General features: G+C 39.5%; 2 protein-coding genes across 2 annotated transcripts; both read left to right on the forward strand.

The window, feature by feature from the left end:
• Positions 1–231: 231 nt before the first annotated feature.
• On the forward strand, positions 232–3,682 carry txndc15 (thioredoxin domain containing 15). Its single transcript, XM_006785038.3, has 6 exons — positions 232–449; positions 875–1,191; positions 1,706–1,852; positions 2,220–2,383; positions 3,054–3,184; positions 3,331–3,682. The coding sequence occupies exons 1-6, from the start codon at positions 359–361 to the stop codon at positions 3,525–3,527; spliced, it is 1,047 nt and encodes a 348-aa protein (XP_006785101.1). The 5' UTR covers positions 232–358; the 3' UTR covers positions 3,528–3,682.
• A 904-nt stretch (positions 3,683–4,586) lies between these two features.
• LOC102798495 (pterin-4-alpha-carbinolamine dehydratase 2) lies at positions 4,587–20,492 on the forward strand. The gene is made up of 4 exons (XM_006785039.3): positions 4,587–4,753; positions 5,617–5,748; positions 18,333–18,413; positions 20,207–20,492. Exons 1-4 carry the CDS (start codon positions 4,655–4,657, stop codon positions 20,300–20,302), a joined length of 408 nt encoding a protein of 135 aa, XP_006785102.1. The 5' UTR covers positions 4,587–4,654; the 3' UTR covers positions 20,303–20,492.
• The last annotated feature ends 238 nt before the right edge of the window (positions 20,493–20,730 follow it).

The following is a 20,730-nucleotide window of genomic DNA, read 5'->3' on the forward strand; positions in this document are numbered from 1 at the left end:
GCAAAACAAAAGGTGGAGCTGTGCAGTAAACTTCAGGAAGTGAGGTGACGCTGTCTTAAACCCTATTTGATATACCTGAGTACCCAAACTTTAAACCAGTGTTCCCCGTAAAAGGCACCAATAACAGCACAAAAATGGCCAAGGAATGGTCTAGAAATATCTGGGATGGATTTCCTAGAGAAAAATAAATGTATGGGTTAAATAAGCTTCCCGGAAGCCACGTTTTCATGTGCATCGTCTATTTTCTTCCGCCACAGATCCGACCACTCGTTCCTATGAGTCCAGCAGCATCTCTTCACGGCTCAAAATGTCGTGAGAGCGTTTCATAATCGTGTTTGGCTCGTTACATTTCAAAAACATGAGGGGGATTTTAAATAAGCTTCAATTACGGTTTGTCTTATTGTTTTTGCTGCATCATGAGGATGTTTTCAAGTTTTCGTCTGGTCAAGGTAAGAGACTGACAGCTGCAGCTAGCCTCAATGCTAACAGTACAAACCTTTATCTAATATAATGTTTGTATTTAGGTTGATCATTAACAGTAACACAGGATATTCTCTCTGTGTAATATTCTATTAGTTAGTTAGTCCTTCAAAGGGATTTAGATGACTGAAATAATGTGAGAGACGCTGTTTATTCTAATCAGATGCCTATGAATCCGAAACAATTACGTGTCATAAATGTGCAAAAAACCATGAAATCGGGAAATTAACAAATACTTTTCACAGGAGTCTAACTGTCAGCTTATGGCAAGAAATATGATTGTCTTCAGATAAACTTCTGCAGTGATTCACTATTAAAAGTCAGATGGTATGGAAAACAATTACAAATATCTTATTTGTACTGAGTTATTTATTTATTTATTTTTGTCCCTTAGAGTATGACGACTCACTGGAGCTCATTTTGTCAGAGGACACTTTGTCCGACTTGGAGAACAGCCCCAAGTTTGTAGAGTCCGGAGACATGGACTCTCTGCCGAAGAGGCAGTTCAAGACGGCTGAGATCGCAGATGCTGTGATGGGCACGGAAACTCCCATCGATCCATCTGACATCGAGTCTCTCTTCCCCAAAAATGTGAAAGACTTTCAGTCAGGCTTCTCCCCGCCCTGTGATGACAGCAGTGCCCAGTGTAGTTCACCGGCTCCAGCTGAGAATGGCGCATCACAGGAGGAGGATGCTGAATCATCACAGCAGGTTAGTAAGATGAAACTGTGAGACATAAAAAGGAACTGCTGTTAGACTGCAGCCTTAAAGGGTTACCACCTCAGTTACCACAGTGACTGACATCTAAATTGATATATAAATTCCAAAAGAAACCTAAAATATAAAGGTAATCACAAATTAGTAAATGATTTATCATTAAGGTAAAATTTGCACTTGTGAAGATTTGCAGATTTGTCTTCTAAGACGATTAAGTGAGACAATGGTTCTCAAATGTCTTCCTGGACAAATTTACTTTAAGATATTAACACTGGTTGTTATAAACCAACTGACTTAAACCGCTGTGGGATCAATAAAGTCTTCTCCTATCTTAAAAATGAATTGATAAAAAAAAAATTAATAACAAGGTTAATTTAATTTCAGCCTCAGCTTAGCTTTTATGTTTTGACGTATGCTTGATAAAGTCTCAGTGAAGATTAGCTCAAATATGCATAGCTATAAATGCTATTTTGCTGAAGCTAACTTCTCCTTGAATGTTTCCCTGCAGCTCACGCTTGACATTGTGCGTGCGGAGGTCATAACGGTTGAGGAGCACAACACCACGGAGACCGCCAAGACGTACAAAGTCAACTGTGATAAACGGAACATCACAGGAATGGAGAACTTCACTGTGCAGGTCCTCAATGCCTCACAGGTACTCACTCCATCCTCTGAGGCACATGTTTACACTGCGTAAAGTGTGTAAAAAGTGTGCCACCAATTTCCCAAACATTTACACCAGCTACCATATACAAGATTCATTTATCAACTTTTCTAATGCATCTATTTATATCTTTTTTTGTGTGTATAAACCTTTTTGTAAATCAGTTTTGTTTTATTTCATCATAGCATGACTCATTGTTTGTATCGTGAGCATTGTTGTTTGTTGCACCTTTCATTTTTAAGTGAATTTACCAGAATCCAGGTTCTGTTTGTATCCCTCTTATAAAATTCCATGCAGGAGAATTTCCTGTTTCTCTCCTGGATAAAAAAAACTAAACCCATCCCTTCTTTTCTTTCAGGATCTAATGGAGTTCCTCAATGCTAACAGCACAGAGTGCTCTGTGGTGCTGTTCTTCACCGCCTGGTGCCAGTTCTCAGCCAACCTGGCACCTCACTTCAACGCCCTTCCCCGGGTTTTTCCCAACATGAATTTCTTGGCACTGGATGCCTCACAGCACAGCAGGTAAATGATCACCTTTGTTCTGGTTTTAACTGTGTAATCTCACTGTGAAAACCCCTCTTAGAATACTTTTTAAAGCTGTTGTCGTCTGTGGTTCACCACACCTTAGCATCTATATAGAAGCAGAATATAGCTCATGTTTATTAGCGAACAGTTAATTGGATAATTAGAGTAGTTGATAAAAGTTCTTTTGTGTTGAAAATGATAAAAATACAAATGTAGAATAAAGTCTTTTTTGTGACTTTGGTTTTATAATCACATTTGAGGCAAAGTAAGTAAACCAGAATTTTGAAAAGCTGAAAATCAAACGTTTGGACCTATTTTGTGTAAACATCCAAGAATTGATTGATTATGTTCTTATAAAGGGTGCTTATAATAATCTGTATCCCTGTACGTTATACATGACATTGTGTAAGTATAATGTACACAGAGGGTTGGTGTGACAGAGGAGAATACTTGGTACAGGATTAGATGGAGGCAGATGATCCTCTGTGGTTACCTTTAAAGGGAACAGCTGAAAGAAGAAAAATCGACTAACTGCAGACTCAAAAATTGTTTTGAATGCATCTATCATGTATATTCAAAAGATTTTTCTGTAGGTTATTTTGTTGACCAGTGAATATTTAAATCTATTGCGTGTTATTTTGTAATGCATGTCTCCATCTTCCACCAGCCTCTCCACGAGGTTTGGGACTGTGGCAGTGCCCAACATCCTGCTGTTCCAAGGGGCAAAACCGATGGCTCGTTTCAACCACACTGACAGAACGCTGGACACGCTCACATCTTTTCTTGTTAATCAGACAGGTACAAATGCAGGTTATGTGTTACATTATATAGAGCTTACTGGTTTGGGCTCAAAAGGGTAAGAATTGGGTGGTTGGAAGATCATTTTGAGTCATGTAAAATGAATCTGAACGACCACTCAAAAGATCCAACTCTGTGTGTTCCAGGTTTTGAAGCCAGCCCTGATAGAAATGTGACAGACGCAGACCGCCTCGGTCCCCTCCCTAGCGTTCCCGTGAAGAGCATCGACTGGCTGCTGGTCTTCTCCATCCTCTTCATCACAAGCTTCACTCTGTACGCCATCCTGCGGACCGACAGCATACGCTGGCTCATACCCGGACAAGAGCACGAGCATCAAGACTGAAACCGCACAGACTGTTCGTGAAGAATGATGTAAAGAATTGTTTGTTAAACAGTTTAGTTTATTAAAATGGCTAATGTGCTCATGTTTTAAGTGTTTGAGTGAAATAAAACATTTGAGCTCTTCCGATTTAGAATAAAGATTTGGATTAAAAGTAACATTTTGAGGCTGTGTGCGAGAAGACAAACTGTGCTGTCATTTTTTTTTTTTTTTTTTTTTGGTGCCTTTTAGTTGATGTTCAGCCGAGCACAAGTAAGTCCAAAAAAACAAAATAGTTGACATGTCTGTACAAACACTGCTCCTCTCATGCAGGCACGCTTTGCTCCTCTTCTTCCTCCTGGCTCTACTGTGTTTTGTTGTCTTGCAGTCCCCTGATTCAGCTGCACTGAACAAACATGTAGGCTGCAGTGAGTGAAAGAGAGGAACATCCTGTGGAGATATTTTACAGCTGTAAATGAAAACATTGCAAACAGTGATGTGTGTAGGAAGGAAATTCTCTGTTGTGGCAGCAAAACGAGAAGAAAAAAAGAGAGGAATCAAGGAAGAGATCAAAGAATATTCCGTTAGCTTATACAGTGGTAAAAATAACGTTTCAATCATGGCATATATATTACTTAATTGAAGAGAAATTCATCATCATAGTTGTTACTTTAGCAGACTGATATATTTAGATATTTAACCTAATGAAACGTGTTCAGTAAGTAATTTTATTTGAAGTGAAAAAAACACCTCAAACATAAAATATCTGGCTATAGCAACTCTTTTGGGTTATTTTTATTTATATAAGCTATTTATATAAGCACATTTTAACAACAGAAATTGCATCCAAATCCAGTTTGAAAAACACATGAAGACGAGCGAGAAGTGACTTTTGTCATGTTAGATAATTAGCAGTGGAAAGCAAAAATCACATCATTTACTTGTCCTTAAAAAGCATTCACAAATCCATGGCTCTCGGCTATATTTGCAGTATCCTACCACTGCATCTCAATAGATAACCAGACTCCATTGGAAATATGCGTGATTTTAATCAGGCACTACGTTAAACAGCTATGGCAAAGTATGAGAGGGCAGTAGAGGAAGAGAAGAGGCATTGGTAGGGAGAGAGGACAGCTGACAGTTTACTGATAATGTTTAGGTTAATGTTTAGCCTGAGGACAGGCAGCCTTCTACACCTGCCGAGCAGCTTGAGGGCGCCTCCGTTCTGCAGCAACAACTCATCTAAAATGGTGAGTAATGCAGTGACAGGCTTTAGCATTAGCATTAAAAACAGAAGAAACACAAATTCCACGTGAGGAAAGTCTCTTTTTGAACACAGCTAAGTGTGTGGGTGCACTCCCACGTGACAAGCCAAGCACCGTTCCGACGTGTAGCCTCCAAAGTATCCAGCTCGCGTCGTTCTATCACGCGAGAAACCGTACGCTGAACTCTCCCAGGAAAAATGTAAATAAAAACTTTAAGGCGTCCATTTACGTTAAGGCGCAAACGATTAAAGTGTGTAACAGTTTTATGAATTGCTCTGATGCTGTTCCTTAATTCGGCGTTAGTAGTTTTTTTTTAGATTTCTCAGTTAATTTGGTCCTTTTGCTGTTTACGTTGGCATTTGGCTCATGTGCAATAGAAATGTGAGCGGGGCGAGGTTGGTATTCACATTATTGCGAAGTTGAGATTAACTGTATATTAAAAGTTAACCATCACACTTATTTATTATTTTAGCCTGTGAAATGCCTGCATTTTGTACGCTTCGTCAGGGCTTGGTCGAGACTTTTGGAGTAGGGCGGGGCTTGAGTGGAGTCCCGCCCAAATCCGTTATTTAAACCAATCAAGGTAGGTTCCTTATCCAGGTTACACCCAGGTAAGCCTGACCTGTGGTCCTGGAAAGGACGGCGTTAACGTTCATTTTTGGGTCTAGACCGCCACCTTTTGGACGAAGCGTAAATAGCAGTCAGAGAACTCCTAATACTAGACTAAGCATGTGTGTGTTGAATCAGCACTTTTCATTATAGTGCAAGAAAAAAAAAATACAAAAAACGTGATTTGTCCTTTATAATTACAGGGCTAAAGAGTTTAACCGTAATATGATTTTGTCCAGTCATCAGACTCACACTGGCTCTCCCCTGAAGACCGGGAGCAGCTATTGGTCGAGCTCAGGGCCACAGGCTGGATGGAGGTGGAGGACCGTGATGCCATCTTCAAAGAGCTTCACTTTAAAACCTTTAATCAGGTGTGTGTATTTATGTTAATATAGTAATTAGCTTTGTTGAAGTCTTAGATCTAATTTAGGATCTATGAGTTAGAATTTTATTTTTTTTATATTGCTGTTATTTTTTCATCACTTCCTTTGATTTGAGTTTAGACCTAATTTAGATTATGTTTATGTAAGGCTAGCCATTCGTGATCAGGTGCAGTTAGGTGTATCTAACGTCTTCTCCCCTTTCCCTGTCATGCATGTGTGCACTTTTTTCAAAATATGCATAGGTCCTATTCTTGATTTACCACGTATAGTTGAGTTGTGGCAGACTAGTCCACAAATTGCAGGGATGGCGATTCTATCACTGTCCACTGTCTTCTGTCCACATTCCCTTGAGCAAAACCCTGAAACTGTAATTGCTTCCAAAGGCGCCGGCGCCCTTCTCTGCCACAATTAGTATGCAGTTATGCGTGCAAAAGATTGAACGACAGGCAAAAATCAGCAGCTAATTCGACATCTAGGCACCATTGCATATGGCGATTGAAACTGAAGTGTCTGTTGTCATTAAATCAAGCGCAGGATGTAAGATGCTAAAGGTGTAATAAAAGAAAAGTGCCTCAAAATAACAGTTTTATATAAGTGCTGGGATCACAATATCAGACCACACCAGCCATGCCTGCACAGCTGGGTGGTGTGTAAATGGTGTTTCTTTGAATTTGACATAAGGGGGGGGGGGGGGGGGGGGGGGGGGGGGAGAGAGAGAGAGAGAGAAGAAACATGCACATCTTTTCCTGTCTTAGTGGTCTTTTTTATTCCAGGTGGCCAGTAGAGTCTGTGATGAAGCAGTCAATTTTCCAGTTTCTGTAGCCGTGAAAATCTGTTCACCTATAGGAGAGTTGTTGCACGCTGCCAGATGCATGCCCAAAGTGTCGATTGGAAACTCATAATTTCAGCTGTGATTCTGGTAGCATACTGAGCATAAAATTGTGATATTGAAATCAGTAGTCAGACATGTCTCCACAGGTTATAACTGTGTCAAGTTTCAGCATTTTTTCTGAAGTACTTATGAATGACCTAAGACACCAAATGTGCAGGATAATAACATCTAGGGCTTGGTATTGTTTAAAAACAATACTGTGATTAGCGTTCTTCGTGTCAGTGTCATCGTGTCATCAATGAACTATTGTTTGGTTGTTACGCAATATCTCTGACTTGGTTTACGTGAGACTGAATTATAGACATTTTGTGGTTCAAGAAAAAACATGAAGTTGCAGGAAAAAGTTAGTGATTTAAATAATATTACGACCCCGGCCTGGGGTAACCTGGATGTAACATGAGGTGCAGCTACCCACACCAACCACACAGAAGAAAAGGCCAGAAACAAACAAAAGACAAATCTCCAACCTAAACTCATAACCAATAAACAAGACAAAAATGGTTCAACAAAAAAGTTTTCTTACTCCTGCTACTGCTGCAGTGCTCAATATATACAGTGTAATAGTCACAATTATCTATTTACAAAACTATTTATGAACAAACTGGTTTGTAGCTGCAATAATACAAAGCACACTGCTCAGTCCAGTCTACTCACTAACAGACATTCAGATTAGATTCCTCATAGTTAGCAAGTATATATTTTTCAAAAAATGTATTTAAATTAAATTTAAATTTAAATTATATTGTGGTTTCGCGCCATATTCTCTGCTTTTTCGTTTTCTCAACAAAAACTACAATTTTAAATAGAAGCAGTGCCTGTGTTCTTATAATTCCACCAAACTTGCCAAACGTCTCAGTGCATCTGTGTTTAATATTTACTGAAAAAGGGAAGATGAAGAAAACCTTGCCTTAAAAACTGTTATGATTCCCATTGGGGAATATTATTCAAAGAATAACTAAAACGGACCATGAATCCAAACAAGCCCTGAATGCCAGATTGTTACTTTAGTCTAGAGACACTTTGAGGCAGTCCTCAGGACGTTCAATGACACCAGGATAATTTGATTGCATGTGTTGCAGAGGTCTGTTCTTTATATAATTTGTGCCACTATCCATAAAAACCAGCATGCATCCTTTGAATATCTATCACAAAGTGTTTAAATTTTAAGTGCTTCTAAAGCCACACAAGGACACAGTGCAAGGATACTTTGGGATGCTAATCAGAGTCAACAGTAAAGTATGGTAATATTTGAGTCGGGCGAATATGCTGGGCGGCGGTGTAATCCTTTATTTATCCAGATAAAAGTATCATTAAGATACCCGACCATGAGGGCATCTGAAGTTACACCAAATACAATGCATAACAATATAATGCATAAAGAAACAAATACACCTAATATTCCATATAGACAAGTGAACCCGATCATGTGAACCATGTGCAATAACAGGATGGCGGTTAGCACTGTTGCCTCACAGTAAGAAGGTCTGGGTTCAAATCCAGCTTGGTCTCTTACTGTTTGCATTTCGCATTCTCTCCTCGTGTCTGTCTGCATGGGTTGTCTCTGGGAAATTCCTGCTTCCTCCCACAGTCCAAAGACATGCATGGGGTTAGATTAACTGGTGTTTCTAACTAAAATTACTTTAGGTGTATAAGTGGGCATGACAGCCTGAGACGCTGAATTGGATAAGTGGAAGAAAATGGATGGATGGAAAAATATGCAGGTACTGTATGAGGTACTTAGATGAAATGGACAGGTGCACATTGGTGGTACAGTTTAGCTCTGAATTTTCAGGATTGCACTGAAAGTAAGTGTTTCATTTAAAATGAATTATGGCAATTTATCAGAAAGTTATTTATAATATTGGGCAAGTTACTGGTTGGTGACTGTGTCTACTGTAACATAGTTCCTGAGAGCTGCCTGGCAGCTGAAACTAGTTCTCTTGCTTCCTGGGGTAAAGCAAACATTAAATATTCTTTTCAAAAGTTTTTTGGCACGTCTTGTAAGCAGCTGCTCCGTTCGCTCACTCTGTGCGGGGCGAAGTAAACTGCAGCATCTCAAGGCCACTTAGCGGACTTCCTCTAATCCCATCGTTAGTTGTTTTAGTCCCTAAAATAGTCTGTTTTTACACTTCCCCATGTTTGAAGTCGGAGGGTGAGCGCTGACCTCCCCCATCTACTCCTCCTGGCTCTAAAGCCTCTCCTCTTACCCCGACACGTCAGGCTGCATTACTCTGAGACTCGCCAGGAGGCCAGTTGGCAGCAATTAGGGTTTTGATCAGAATGATTTCTTTCACAAACAATCAAATTGGTTAAAATGTTTCATCTGGTTCACAAACCACTAACAACCCCATCATTCCTTCTGCTGTGCATCGCTTTCTCTCTTCTTTTTCTCTTCTTCTTTTTTTAAAATTCTTACTTGTTGCCACCCTCCTTTCCCCTATCTCTGCCTTTCAGTCTTTGTCTGTCTCTCATTCCCATTCTGTGCCCCATGTTATTGGGGGAATGAGCTCATGTTGTTCCAATTTTACATGCTGGCAGCTCGCTCTGTCTGTCTGTCTCTCTATCCTTCTTTTTCACCCTCTTTTATTCTCTCCAGACACCACTCAAACTCTCTGATGCATTTTCACAAACTCTCCAGCTCGTTTTTCATGGCTGCTCTTAAAGGGCTTTTACCGAAGGGGAATGGAGATGAGGAGCGACATGCTGGCTGATTTCCATTCGCCACTTATCTCCAAGTGATGGGCTTGAGGAAATCAGATCCCCAAGAGTTTATAATGAGAATAACAAATCCCCTTCCTGTGTATCGAAACACTTCCTCTCCTGATCTCTAGGGGGCGGTAGAGCCGTACTCATGCATTGAAGTGAGTACAGCAAGTTGAGGTTGAGCGAATTCATGAGATGCTCAAGAGCTGCAAATGAATTTAAAGGAAACATGGCAGCTGGATTTGCTTCTTTGAGTTTATTTTTCTTTGATTACAGCAAGTGGAAAGTGTTATGATGCCTTTATAAATGGCTCAGGAGTTTAGCTGCGGCGTGTGGGTATACAGTGTGATGTTTGTGGCATTAGTCTGAGGAGTAACTGTGAGTTATTTTTCCTGTCAAGTCCAGTCTGTTTAATGTGCTTTGAGAGGTGAAATCCTCTTTCTGGAGTCGCTTTGGTCAGTGGGAGTTATTGCAATCACATATAGACGTACGTGTGTGTGTGTGTTTGTGTGTGTGTGTGTGTGTGTTTAATACTGTAAATCTGGGCTGGAATTGAGCGTGTTCTAAGTTGCGGTCGCTGATATTGTTTACACATCAAGCTTTATGTTATGTATGTTTACAGATGACCATCTGCTATACATTTCGGTTGATGAAGTGGAAACTTTCATGCGACACAAGTGAAACGGGTAGCTTTCGGGTGCAGCTTGTATAAGAGAGGGTGAGCTGTGCATGCTCAACTGTTGTGTTGTGTTAGCTGAGGTTGACATCGATGGCATTCCTCCTTCTCCCACAAATATTCAGTCAAGCAGCCCTGGGGAAAAAAAAATCACTCAAAAGCTGCATTTAGGATGAAGGGGAAAAATGGCCGGTTATTATCTTCAGTCTTTCTTGTAAAGTAAACAAGGGCAGTCTTAACCTAAGGAGGGGAATTTTTAATGGTTAAATATCTGCATCCATAGCATGCTCCACTGTTTTTATTAGAGGGATTAAAAAGCAAAGGGGTATGTGCACCAGTGAAGAGGTTATTAAATTCATCAGTGATAGTATTGTTGGCAATTAATGTTATTTTTGGACAATTTTCAATCGTTTTGAAGTTTTCATTCATAAATGATTTTAAAAATAAAAGTATTTATTTTTCATTTATTTAAACAGGTAATCCCATCAGAGATTGAATGTCTCATTTACAAGAGAGACCTGTTTCAGACGAGCATAATAAAATTACAACAGTTAAATAGAAATAGTAAGATAGTAAAAAATTGCTCAATGTTTACGCAATCATATTATAAACTGGTTCATTTTTGTTTTCCACACAAAACATTGCCTTGAATGTTCATTTTAATAGTGCAACATGTTTGTTTGTAATTGTGCAATCACTGTACAATTCACAAAACATCAAGGGATTGGTTCATGATTCGGATCAATTTGTTTTATTTATATGACACCAAATCCAAATCATCATCATCATCTTTATTTATAAAGCACTTTAAAACAACCACAGCCGACACAAAGTTCTGTACATTTGAACTAAATAATACAAATACATAATAAATAAAAAAATAAAAACCAAATGAAAGAAAAAGTAAAACCATTAATTAATTATTTATTTAATTACAAGAAAAACTAAGTCACAACAATAGTATTATTAAAACATTTCAATTCAAAGACCTACGATGATATTATTATATGAACTGATAACATATAGCAAATATACACATTAAGATAAAGCATTTAAAAACATTTCCTAACATGTGCTGTATTAAAATATATATGGATTCTGACAGTTTTAGTTAATAGTAAAAGTTAATAGTAAAATTTATTTAATTGCTGTATTTTTAACTATTTTAAAGGGATTACATATTTACATTATTCACTCACTGCTATCGCGTTCTTATGGACCCCCCCCCCCCCCCCCCCCCCCCATATTGGGATATAATACAAACATATTTCACTGGCTAGCTTAAAGTATAAACACTGCATCCACTCCTGCGTCCATCGGTTGCTGATAGTACGCTTATTTTTTCACATTTCACTTCAGCCAAGAAATGAAAAAGTAATCCTATCCTGAACACATAACATTAGTGGAACTGTAAATGTGAAATAAGTATAATTTTACTCAAATGCATCAGTAATTACCTGGATTTCATCCCATACATTATTTTTAAAATAATTTTGGAAGGCTGAAAAGACTCCCCTCCTACTCTTGTAACTCTTTTCCTCGGAAACGACTTCAAGCTGCTGTGGAAAATATTTTAAAATTAATTTATTGTTATTTTGAAAAATAGTCACTTCAAATAAAAAAACAAAACAAAATAAATTCAGAACATTTTAGTTTTATTTGTGTGAAATAATTTTTAAGTGTCCGGCATACACAAACAACCTCCCAAGGTTGCGGTTTGCCGCAAACAATAACTACATCACAAGCTCTGGGAAAAAGCTTCTGGACTTAACTTCCAATTTCGAGTCTGAGGTAGCGACTCTGATTTTTACTGAAGAGAGCAATGCTGTGTTCAGACAGCTGCCTCTGCTCCTGCTCTGCTCTTGGAGGCTGATCCCCCCCATCCCCCATCCCTTTTTTATATTCAGTCAGAGGCTCCCTCTCCTCCAAATCTCCTTCAAGCCTCTGCCTCTCGTTATGGGACTTGGTCTACTTGTGTTGAATAAGTTGTCCTACAACTAAAACTGAGCCCCTGGGTAAACCAAACTCCCAAAGCCATCCTCCTCCAGCTTCACACACACACGCACATGTTTTCGCATACAGGTTAGACTGATGAATTCATTTGCTCATGCTCCATACCAAACAAGCAGGGCCTCTTCTCCCAGGCAAATAGTTGAGCAATCAGATTGGACAGTCTGTTGGGTTGATTTGTCAATTTCCCAGTCAGTCAATATCAATCAGTGAATTTATTTCTTTTTGAAATGAACGTTAATTCCTTTTGTCGTGTGCTGTATTTATGTAGCACTTTGAGTCTTACTGACCACTTTACACTGCAAGCCACACCTATTCATACAGCCCTTAATGTTTTTATAACCTCAGCGTCTTCCTGTTACAGATAATATAATATATATGGGCAGTTATGACGCTTTGGGGTCTTGCCCAAGGACATTTAAACTGGGGGATCGGTTGAACAGCGAATCAAATCACTGACCTGCCAGTTGACCTTCTAGACCTTCCAGATACCAGAAGATAATAAGTTTCCACTTCAGTCCTTACATCCAAGAAGCTGGAACTAGTGAATGGTTGGCACTTTTCCTTGATATATTGGTGATCTATTATTTTAGCCACCTTTAAGTGGACTCGGAGAATACCACATTTCTTGACTATTGTTTGGACGCGATGATTCAGGGATTTGCCACCCTTCAAAGAGTTTAGGCAGTGTTTTACATTCCACCGGATGGGGAGAAAAAAGGAAAGCTAACAAGAAAATGTTATAATTTGTTCAAATGTTTAGAGGTATGCACACAGATTTGCATATACAACTCCTACACTTGTCCTCAGACGAGCGAGAAGCCAATTAATTGGCTCAGCGGTGTTCAGTTCCCACCTTCAATCTCCAAAGTGAAACTTTCCCTGGGAACCAGAGGCATCCTGCGTTCATCCCATCCTGTGAGAATAGCTGGAGGGAAGCCACAAGGTGTGGCACCCAAGCGGAGGTGGTTAGATAATCTGGCTATCAGACCTTGGGTAAAGTAAGATGGCCCTGACGTCTGCCGTCTGTTGACAAGCCCAATGCCTTTTTGAGCCCTCGCTACTAACCCCCGCAGTTAATGAAGGGTTTGCATAAGTTGGCCTTAACGCCATACCTGAGCGTTACGTGACACTCGTTACAAAAAGGAGCTGAGTTGTGTGTGAAGAGTTGTAACACATGATATTAGTCACTAAATGAGCGTCAACACTGGCAGAGAGTCAGACTGAAACCCTGCTCTGCGTTTCTCAACTTTAAGAATCTTAATTTGAGAAGATTAATACCGCTGATGTTACACTTGCCCAGCAGAGCTCTCTCTCTTTGACTACATGAAAGAACTTCACAGCTGGCAGCTTTGCTTCATAATTATTTGATATTTTGCTTTAAGTTACATGTCAACTCAGCGGGCAGCCCACGTCTGGCCAGCTGGAAGCTCGTGAAGAGCTGTTTGGGGAAAGAAGAGAAATGAGGTGTGGTCATCATCATTATCATCACCACCACAACCACCGCCATCGAAATCACAGCTTTCTTCGCTTGCAGAGGAGCGAAGGTTTTCCAGGGGGCTAACGCTGACGCGGGTGATGATGGGGCTAGCGGAGTAATCATCGGGTAGTCACGGCGGTGTGTAATGGAGGAGAGCGGCTCGTCTTCCTGCGCGTGCGTGTCGGCAAATACTCGCGCATATGCCGAGGAGGCTTGTGTGTGTGTACATTTGTGCATGCACCAGTGTGAAAGTGTGTGTCTGTCAGAGGCTAGTAAGGGTGGGCACAATCTGCATGCACTTAGTCCTGGCAAAGCAGTGCAGGCGTTTCTAAGCCCTTGGACCGCGGGGTGGTGGAAAGCCGATCTGTAAATAACAGACACATGTGTTTGAAACTGAGTCCTGTATTCCAGCCCAGAGCCGCAATGAGAGGGAGAACACCACTCCGCTCCGACGTCAAATTGTCTCATCCAGTGTTGTATGACAATCATGCTGTAATAGCACCAAAATGGCTCCTCAAAAGAGTGTGTGTGTGTGTGTGTGTGGAAGGGAGAGGGGCATAGTGGCGGTCTGCTGTCGGGTGTTTCTGATTATTTGAGATGGGGGCCTGCATAATGTCACGTCAAATTATGTGACTCTGACAGCTACAGCTTGTTGGGCCAGTTGGAGAGAACTGCTGGCTGGCTGGCTGAGAGGATGGATAGCCGACTAGCTGGCTGACCTGTTGGCTCGAGAAGTGTGGCCCGTACAATACAAATGGGATAAACAAAGCACTTTGAGAGGCCAAGCCCTTGACCTCTGCTGACACGAGACCTCATCTGGGAGTTGAGGATTGGTTTTAATTTCTGTTTGGCCCAAGTGGAGGGTGTTGAGATGACCTACAGATGACGGACAGGCACAGCACTGTCACTTTGCCTGTATTGTTTCCTCATGCTCTGTTTACTGCCCCCAAGGGAGCGCTGTCTGTTGAGAAAAGGCTGATGTAAGGCAGGATTTATTTTCTGGATTTACTATTTCAGGTTATTTTGACATTCAACTCCAATAGCGAGAGATTACTGCTTTTATTTAATTTTTTTTCTTGTTTCTCTCCATTTTTATTTCTTTTATCAGACTTCATGTTACTTAACGGTCATCTTATGTTTCCCATTCCCTCCAAATGCTCTGTGGTTCATTTGCACATCAGTGACAGCTGAATGTGGACAGGAAATATCTTGGAAAGTGTGACAATACTTATGATAAAAGCAGTGCAGCTTCCATGTTATACAGCACTTTTCAAGCTTGGGTTATCAATATAAACTAGTCCGGTTCAAAATACGAATATGAATACAACATTGTTCTTGATCATTGGCAAACGTCATGATACTGTTTAGCTGTTGCAGGATTAAAGTTATGAAATCTGCATTTACATTTGATGATTAAAATCCTTGAATTGAATTGGATTCATTCCTATTTTTTATAATCATTTTATGCTGTTGGAAACAATGCTAACATGACAAACCTTTCTTTTTAAGAAGTTGCTTAATTTAATTTTTTGTTAGCTTGTCACATTTTTACACATTTGCAAATAAATTGATCATTTCTATGTATTTTATGTAAGTCTTCAGTGAAAATAAGACTGCTAATATTTGTGGTTAGCAATAACTTTAGCATAGGATTGATGAAGCGCAGGCGGCGAGCATGATCAGTAAACGCACACCTACATGTCGTAGCTGTCTGCCGCCAAATGGGGACGGTGTCAAAGATATGTGGAACAGCTGGAAATGTAAGCTACTCGTGTTTGTGTTTGTCCTGCTGTTGATCCTTTAGCTTAGCCCCTGCTATAGAGAAGACGGAAGTCACACAAAGAACTCTTTTTTTTCTCTACTTGGTGAACACTGTTCTGAGTAGTGTCCTGTTGGACACTGCGGTGTTGTGTAGTTTTAGTGAAAAGCTGCCTGAAGGCACTAGAGGACATTGTAGTTTTATGTATAAGTTGTGGCAGTGCACAGGGAGAAGAGGAAGAAAGATGAGCTGAAGCTTCTCCAGCTTGTATTTTTTACTTTTATTTAAAAGCGTAGGATGCTATAAATGCATGCTTGCCTCTTTACGGTACCAGCATGGTACTGGGTTGGTAGCCTATAGGTGCTCCAAAAAGTTTTACAGATCCACGTGTATATATTTGTACCTGTGTACTGTCATTTGGCCTGTTGTTGTTCATGTTTGTGCTGTTGTTGGGCTTTTAGCTTAGCACCTACTGCAGAGAAGACAGAAGTCATTTTAGACAACAAAACTTCTTTTTATTGGAGTGAAATTGAGTGTTAAAAAAGTTCATTGCCCATGCCAGCCATTGATTCTGCTTCTCATTTGTGTGTGTGTGTGTGTGTATTGAATTATTTTGGTGTTTCTGTTGAAGCTAGCTTTTTAGCCAACTATGACAGCATTGTTGAGTTTTTAGAGTGTACATCAGTGTGTTCTTGCAGCCTTGCTATTGAATGTCTGTATAGCAAAGTGCTATGCTAATGGACACAAACATTCATAAGCACAGTTTTAAAAGCTGTGTAGACTGAATTTCTGTCATCTTTCTCTCTTTGAAACAAAAAGGTACTCAAGCCAAAAAACCCACTTGTGTACAGTATAAGCTAGTTCCTACCATAAAAGATTTACGTAGCCACTGTAATGTACATATTGTTACTATACACTGTGTTTCCATCAGTTTTCTAATGCCAGACATTACCACTCTTGAATGAGAGTGTCAGCTAACACTAGCAAATTTGGTTACCATTCTTAAGTTGTATTTTTGTAAGGCACAAATTGAAATCTGCCAGTTATTGTGAAGTAGCTAAATAGCAAAATACCAGAACTTCATTTAGCAAAACTCAAGTAGAAACCATTTTTTGTCAAATAAATGCATTAAAACTGCTTTATGAGGTCCCTACAACACAAATGCAGTGGAGCAGACTTAAATGACCAAAGATGTGTGACAGCAGTTGTCTGTGTTAAAGTGGCCACACCCCCAAATCTAGTTTCCAGATAGATGAGTTAGAGAAACTGTCTATAGAGCCCTAAACACTTTCTATACTAGGCTGTGAATGTCTACTCTTAAATTCTGCTGTAAAATTGGGCACTTTAACATTGGATTGTATGGGGATCAATTTACTTTTGGAGCAAGCCTCTAGTGGGCACCAGAGGAACTGCAGTGTTTGACACTTTGCATGGTCTCAGCCAAAAATCTTGTGTAGTGGAAACCCTAATACCAATGATGGTGTCAAAAAAGAAGGAAAAAAATGTTAGCCTGAAGAATGAGTTATAAACATTCATAGACCATGTTTAATCAGTCAGAAGTATCTAAAATACCACGAGATGACTTTTTTGTTCTATAACAAGGGACAGATTAGAAAGGGAGTTTCTGAAAAAGCACAGTGTTTTGAACTGGGACATTGTGCAGGAACCAAAAGTGTTAACACAGAATCCTTTTACCTGTCACTTAATGTTCCTCAGTGGTATATTAACCTGAAGTCAGCCCTTAGAGGGAGAAGACATGTTTGGACAACACCTGACATGACAGGCTGCTTAGCAATCTCCATTAAAGCCAATGAAAACTGAGAAAAAGCAGACCGCCCGGCTCTCTAAATTGGTGCCAGTGAGGTCAAGTTGCAGGAATATGTCAATTACTTAAATTGATCGGGAGACGGTTTCCTTGATAACCAATTTGATCAAGCTCCTGATCGTGTTACATGCATAGCACTACACGTGAATTGAGCAGGCTGTCTCAGAAATTGGTTACAACACACTAAAAAGGCTAAATGCAATTTCCTCTTTGAGGCTAATTCTGTTTCGTCATGTCAGGTGGTGGATGGGGCCACAGCCATAGCATGTAAACAATGGCATTTCAGTTGATTTAATTAGGCAGAGAGGAAGCATTTAGGGGCTTAATTGAGATTGCAGTGGGAAATTGCTCTGAAATAGGTCTACCTGATTCTTTTTTTCTTCTTTTTTTCCTGTCCTCACAGAGAGCATGACGAGGGATTTCACTCTCCTCTTTGTAGATAATTAGAATAACCGTAATCACTCCCTGGATGGCCTGTGATTGGAGCGAGTCACATGCCAAACTTATGAAGAGTGTGTATGTTTCTCGGTGTGTGCATGCATGCTCTAAAGTCCTTTTGTGGTTGTGGAAATTGAACACATGCATTCAGGAGGACCTTCTATATTCAGAAATCCGTCTTGTACTTCTCCCCGCCTCAGATGGCAGTATTGCACTTTATTAAGCTTTGGATTGACCTTATTTTATTTATATAGTATTAAACTTTTTTATTCTATCCTAACATGGTTCTCTATTGACATTGTGTTTTAATTGTTGTACCACATTTTGTGACCTTTATGTCAGTGAATGTGCTATATAAATAAACTTTACTTACTTTGTTTATTATTTATGAAACTTCACATTTAACTTATTTCAAATTCGGTGACAGAGCCCTTTAAACAGGCCCGCTATATTTTCTAATCAATAGTTCTGTTGAAGTGTTACAATTTTGCAAGATTACCTACGGAATTATTTGTTTTCACTAATTATGTGTATACTGTTAACATTTATTTATTTTAATTTAGATTTTGACCATTATAAATATAGGAGTTCATTTATGTTTGTTATTCTGATGACTTTGCTTTTAGCAGAATTTGTACATCTGAACATTTAATTTTTATTATTCATTTATTTATTTATAAAAAGTGGATCAAATTTAATGCAGTGTATTAATCATTTTGTGCTTAAAAACATGCATTTTGAAGCATGCTCGCAATAAATTCAGCCATCATTTTATTTTCCCCCTAACAGGCATTTGGCTTCATGTCACGGGTGGCTCTGCAGGCAGAGAAGATGAACCATCACCCAGAATGGTTCAATGTTTATAATAAGGTAACAGGGACTGGAGATTCATTTACAGTGCTGCGTTTATTTACTATAAAGTAAGCGCATCTTGCAAAATCAATAGTGGTTTGTTTGATTTGTTGCCATATTTACAGTTTTGTGGTTTGTTAATAACAAATTAGACACACTGCAACTGATCTTGTATAAAGCCTGATTTATTTATTTATTTATGTCAAACGGTTATCACTGGCCCATAGCCAGGCTTTCACATACTCCTTATGCAAAAAGAAAAAGGAAAAGCCAAAATCAGGTTCACACTTTACTCCCATAGTTTTTTTTTTGTTTTTTGTTTTTTTGTGAAAAGCTCTGCAAATATGTCTGCCTTCCTTCACAGCCCCAGCACTCACACAGGCTCTCTCACTTTCCCTGCCTCACAAATAAAGTAGTGGTTGATATGACAAACCCAGTCCCTGAAAATCTCTCAGCATTAGGCTGTAGCCACTGAGTTACTGTGTGGCAGACCGGGCCGCTCTGGGAGGAATGCTGCTCCTAATCCACTCTTTATTAAAGTCTCTGTACAATGGTGCTACAGGTCTCTGGGCCCCCACAGCACTTTCCACCAGACACTTACACACAAATCCCACACCGACTGAGGTACAGCCTCGACAAAACAGAAGCTGTATGCTGAGCTGCTGCTAATATTCTCTAAAATTCACTCTAAACCTTCTGTTCTGTTTTGGTGGTTGTCAGTTTTAAGGGTATTTAAAAAAAAATGTTTTTGGAAGCGGGGGGGTCAAACTGTTGCAGGAAAGGAGTAGTTATCACAGTTTATGTCAAATAAAACTATAATGTGTATCACAATATGTACAAATTTTCACATTTTGTAAAGTATGATTAGAGAGTGGTTTTTAGGAGAGTATTGTTTGACAACAGCTGGAAGGCTCAGCGCCTGTGGGCAGTTTGCTTGAGTTTGTCATCACAGAATTGTCACACAGAGACCAAAAACCAAAACCTGTACTCACTGGCTGCATGTGGCAAACCACAGCACAGCTGGGAGCACTGCACGCTGTAGTTACACCTACCAATACACAGGAAGGTCACATTATACTTCCACCAGAATGTGTAAGAGCTGTCACAGGACTAGGTGATAGTGTTAATCTTTTTTTCCAAGGTTGCACAACATCACTGGATGCGACACATAATGCACTGAAAGCTGTGTCTAGATGGCCACACATATGCTATCTGATTTGTACCTTGCACTCTTGAATACAGACTGGAAATCAAAGGTGGACATAATTATTCTAACATTCCCCCCTTTAGACTGTGACCAGCATTTTGACTTGAGCCTAATAGCTTATACAACTGGAGCCAGACGTGCCCATATTTGGAAAACGGGGTGATTCTAAGTGGATTAGTATATTTTTACAGGTAAAACATGGTATTTAATTTGACAAAACCGTATATTGGTTCAGTTAACCACAGAGCAAGCCATATTATTTGTCCCATAACTGATGACTTGAAATTGATCCAAAAGGCGCCACCAAAACAAACAGTTGCGAGAGCTCCTGTTTAGTCACTCGAATGAATAAAGGCGAAGCCTGGTGATGCAGATAGGCGCCGGCACCTACCTGTCAAAGTGACCACAGTCCTAATAATGCAAAACTTTGAGCTATACCACAATTTAAAAGAATAGAAGGTTTTCTGAAATGACAAAGAATGTAATTTTATTGGATTTTTTTTTCTTTGCAACTATTAAACTCTTAAAAGTTGTTTTTAGGAAAATATTTTGATCATGTTGTCATTGCCTTGTGATTGACACTAACGTGTATATGTCTTCACAGGTCCAAATTACACTGTCTACACATGACTGTGGAGGGCTGTCAAAACGGGACATCAAAATGGCCAAATTTATTGACAAAATTTCACTTTCCATGTAGTGTTTTTTTTTGTCTTTAGTCTGCAATCTGTCACAGCCTTTGTAGATACACTGATTTTAGTTTCAACTCTTTAAAAAGACGACTGCACTACAGAGTTAAATGTATTTAGTCTTTCACATGTGCATATTCTGCTTCTGATTTTTGTCCCAAATAAGATCTGTCAAAATAAAATAAACATTTTACAGTTTAACTTGTTTCATCTCTAATTGTTTTAAAATGATGCAGTGTCTCTTGAATTAACACTGTGTATGAAAGCTCTTTGGTTTAGATTTCCCCAAAAGTCAGAGACTGGAAAGGTATCACTGAGTGATTTTCACATATGGAATTAAAATGGATCGTGATTGATCAGCAGTACTCTGTCAAGTTCTCACCAGTGAGCTTTTACATGTGAGTCCATCAGATCACATGCTCTCCTTTTGTCACTTGAT

This window comes from Neolamprologus brichardi, chromosome 10 (assembly GCF_056152115.1).
Source record: "Neolamprologus brichardi isolate AB-2024 chromosome 10, ASM5615211v1, whole genome shotgun sequence".
In the NCBI taxonomy this organism is placed as follows: Eukaryota; Metazoa; Chordata; class Actinopteri; order Cichliformes; family Cichlidae; genus Neolamprologus; species Neolamprologus brichardi.